Genomic DNA, 3477 nt, shown 5'->3' with positions numbered 1-3477 from the left:
AAGACTGAATTCTTGTAGAATGGAGATTATCAGAGGATGGGAGGGTTGTTGAGGAGGGCTGGGGAAATGTTGGCCAAAGGATACAAAATTAAGCTAGAAAAAAGGATGATGTTCAAGAGATCTATTGTACAGCATGGTGCTAATAGTAATATAATCATATACATAAACCAATAATGGTAATATATTATAGTTAATAGTAATATATTGTATTTTTGAAAAATGCATGGGGGGTGGATGTTAAGTGTTCTGATCATACATGATGACTATGTAAGATGATTGCAGGCCGGACCTGGTGGTCACACCTGTAATCCCAGCACTTTGGGAGGCCGAGGCAGGCAGATCACCTGAGGTCAGGAGTTCAAGACCAGCCTGACCAACATGGAGAAACCCCATCTCTACTAAAAATACAAAAAATACAAAAAATAAAAACAGCTGGGCATGGTGGTGCATGCCTGTAATCCCAGTTATTAGGGAGGCTGAGGCAGGACAATTGCTTAAACCCAGGAGGCGGAGGTGGTAGTGAGCCGAGCACTCCAGCCTGGTGACAGAGCAAGACTATCAAAAAAAAAAAAAAAAAGGAAGGAAGGAGAGAGAGAGAAAAAGAAAGAAAGAAGAAAAGAAAGAAAGAAGGAAAGAAAGAAAAAGAAAGAAAGGAAGGAAGGAAGGAAAGAAAGAAAGAGAAAGAAAGAAAGAAAGAGAAGAAGAAAAAGGAAGGAAGGAAGGAAAAAAGAAAGAAAGAAGGAAGCAAAGAGAAAGAAAGAGAAAAGAAAAAGAAAAGAAAGAAGGAAAGAAAGAGAAAGAAAGAAAAAGAAAGAAAGAAAGAGAAAGAAAGAAAGAAAGAAAGAAAGAAAGAAAGAAAGAAAGAAAGAAAGAAAGAAAGAAAGAAAGAAAGAAAGAAAGAAAGAAAGAAAGAAAGAAAGAAAGAAAGGAAGGAAGGAAGGAAAGAAGAAATGATCGCTGGCTAGATTTTAGCCATTCCACAGTGTAAACATACTTCAAATATCATGGTGTACACAATAAAGACACAGTATTTATCTGTCAAAATAAAAGTAAATCAACTTTTAAAAGTAAAAGACAATACCTTCTTCACCGTGGGGTATACAATATATATAACAGCATTTCTGCTGGGTTTGTAGTGCGTGTGTGTGTCATGTTATTTTCTCTTTTTGGTAGAAACATCAACCAGATGAAAGCAAAGAATGATACACAGATTTCAGAATTTCTTCTCCTGGGACTTTCAGAGGAACCAGAATTGCAGCCCTTCCTCTTTGGGCTGTTCTTGTCCATGTACCTGGTCACCATGCTGGGGAACCTGCTCATCATCCTGGCCACAATCTCAGACTCCCACCTCCACACCCCCATGTACTTCTTCCTCTCCAACCTGTCCTTCGTAGACGTCTGTTTTGTGTCCACCACTGTCCCGAAGATGCTGGTGAACATCCAGACACAGAGCAGAGTCATCACCTATGCAGGCTGCATCACCCAGATGTGCTTTTTCATATTCTTTGCGGGACTGGATATCTTTATGCTGACCGTGATGGCCTATGACAGGTTTGTGGCCATCTGTCACCCCCTGCACTACACGGTCACCATGAACCCCAGGCTCTGAACTGCTGGTTCTGGCATCCTGGATCATGAGTGCCCTGAATTCTTCGTTGCAAAGCTTAATGGTATTGCACCTTTCCTTCTGTGCAGACTTGGAAATTCCCCACTTTTTCTGTGAACTTAATCAGGTGGTCCACCTTGCCTGTTCTGACACCTTTCTTAATGATATGGTGATGTATTTGTCAGCTGTGCTGTTGGGTAGGGGATGTCTCGTTGGGATCCTTTACTCTTACTCTAAGATCGTCTCCTCTATACATGCAATCTCATCAGTTCAGGGGAAGTACAAGGCATTTTCCACCTGTGCATCTCACCTCTCGGTTGTCTCCTTATTTTACTGTACAATCCTAGGTGTGTACCTTAGTTCTGCTACAACCCATAACTCACACACAAGTGCTGCAGCCTCGGTGATGTACACTGTGGTCACCCCCATGCTGAACCCCTTCATCTACAGCCTGAGGAATAAAGACATAAAGGGGGCTCTGTCACAATTCTTCAGAAGGAAAACAATAAAAGAGCTGTTTTCCAAGAAAGGCCTGTGATGCCAGAGCTCTAAGCCCCAGACCCAGAAACTGTGATTTATTAGTCAGATGGTGGAAGTAGAAATGGCTCCTTCTGTGCCACTTTTGTGCTTCAAAATTCCATGGATTCTAATCAGCAAATATTCTTTCGGAAGAAGTTTTCAGCTCTCGAGTAGTCACCATTTTCCTTTGTCATTTTCCTATTCCAAAGCATCGGCACTAAGATGAAACAAGCAGTGATCCTGTTGAAGTCTTGCACTAAAGAACCTGGGCATCATGGTTCATAAAATACATACCTTGGTTGTGAACGAATATTGAGATCATGTTTTCTATTCGGTTCGCTTGCTTCTTTTCTCATCAATGCCCTAATCAGCCCTTCCTAGCCAAAAGCTTATTTGAGTGCTTTAGGTCGTAGTGTTATTTATCCTCTGGTTGGTGACCAGCCTTGGATGCAAATCAAAACCACAATGATAATGTTCACCAAGTTGAATGATCAAAGCAAAAGTCAAGTCACAGCCAGGAGATGGAATAGGAACACTTTCTACATCGTTGTTGGATTGTAAACGAAACTATTGCAATACAGTGGAGTGATTCCTCATGATCTAGAACTAGAAATACCATTTGACCCAGCCATCCCATTTTCGCCGTATATTCACATTTCATAAATCATGCTGCTAAAGCGATACATGCATTACGTATGTTTATTATGGCACTATTCACAATAGCAAAGACTTGGAACCAACCCTAATGTCCATCAATGATAGACTGGATTAAGAAAATGTGGCCCATATATGCCATGGAATACTATGCAGCCATAAAAAAGGATGAGTTCGTGTCCTTTGTAGGGACATGGATAAAGCTGGAAAACATCATTCTGAGCAAACTAACATGGGAACAGAAAACCAAACACCACATGTTCTCACTCATAGGTGGGAACTGAACAATGAGAACACATGGACACAGGGTGGGGAACATCACACACCGGGGCCTGTCATGGGGTGGGAAGACGGGGGAGGGATAGCATTAGGAGATATACCTAATGTAAATGATGAGTTAATGGGTGCAGCACAGCAACTAGGCACATGTATACATATGTAATGAACCTGCAGGTTGTGCACATGTACTCTAGAACTTAAAGTAATGTGAGGAAAAGAAAGAGATCAGACTGTTCCTGTGTCTACGTAGAAAGAAGTAGACATAAGAGACTCCATTTTGTTCTGTACCAAGAAAAATTCTTCTGCCTTGAGATGCTGTTAATCTGTAACCCTAGCCCCAACCCTATGCTTGCAGAAACCTGTGCTGTGTTGACTCAAGGTTTAATAGATTTAGGGCTGTGCAGGATGCACTTTGTTAA

At 41.4% G+C, this 3477-nt stretch overlaps 1 protein-coding gene across 1 annotated transcript; it reads left to right on the top strand.

Moving 5' to 3' along the window:
* Window positions 1-965: 965 nt before the first annotated feature.
* LOC101000366 (olfactory receptor 7A17-like) lies at window positions 966-2184 on the top strand. Its single transcript, XM_009193732.3, is given in 2 exon segments — window positions 966-1605; window positions 1607-2184. Coding segments are annotated over 2 exon segments (993 nt in total). The 5' UTR covers window positions 966-1150; the 3' UTR covers window positions 2145-2184.
* The last annotated feature ends 1293 nt before the right edge of the window (window positions 2185-3477 follow it).

Source organism: Papio anubis, chromosome 20 (assembly GCF_008728515.1).
Source record: "Papio anubis isolate 15944 chromosome 20, Panubis1.0, whole genome shotgun sequence".
Taxonomy (NCBI): domain Eukaryota; kingdom Metazoa; phylum Chordata; class Mammalia; order Primates; family Cercopithecidae; genus Papio; species Papio anubis.
The sequence above is the reverse complement of the archived record's forward strand: the minus strand, read 5'-3'. Positions and strand labels throughout refer to the sequence as shown.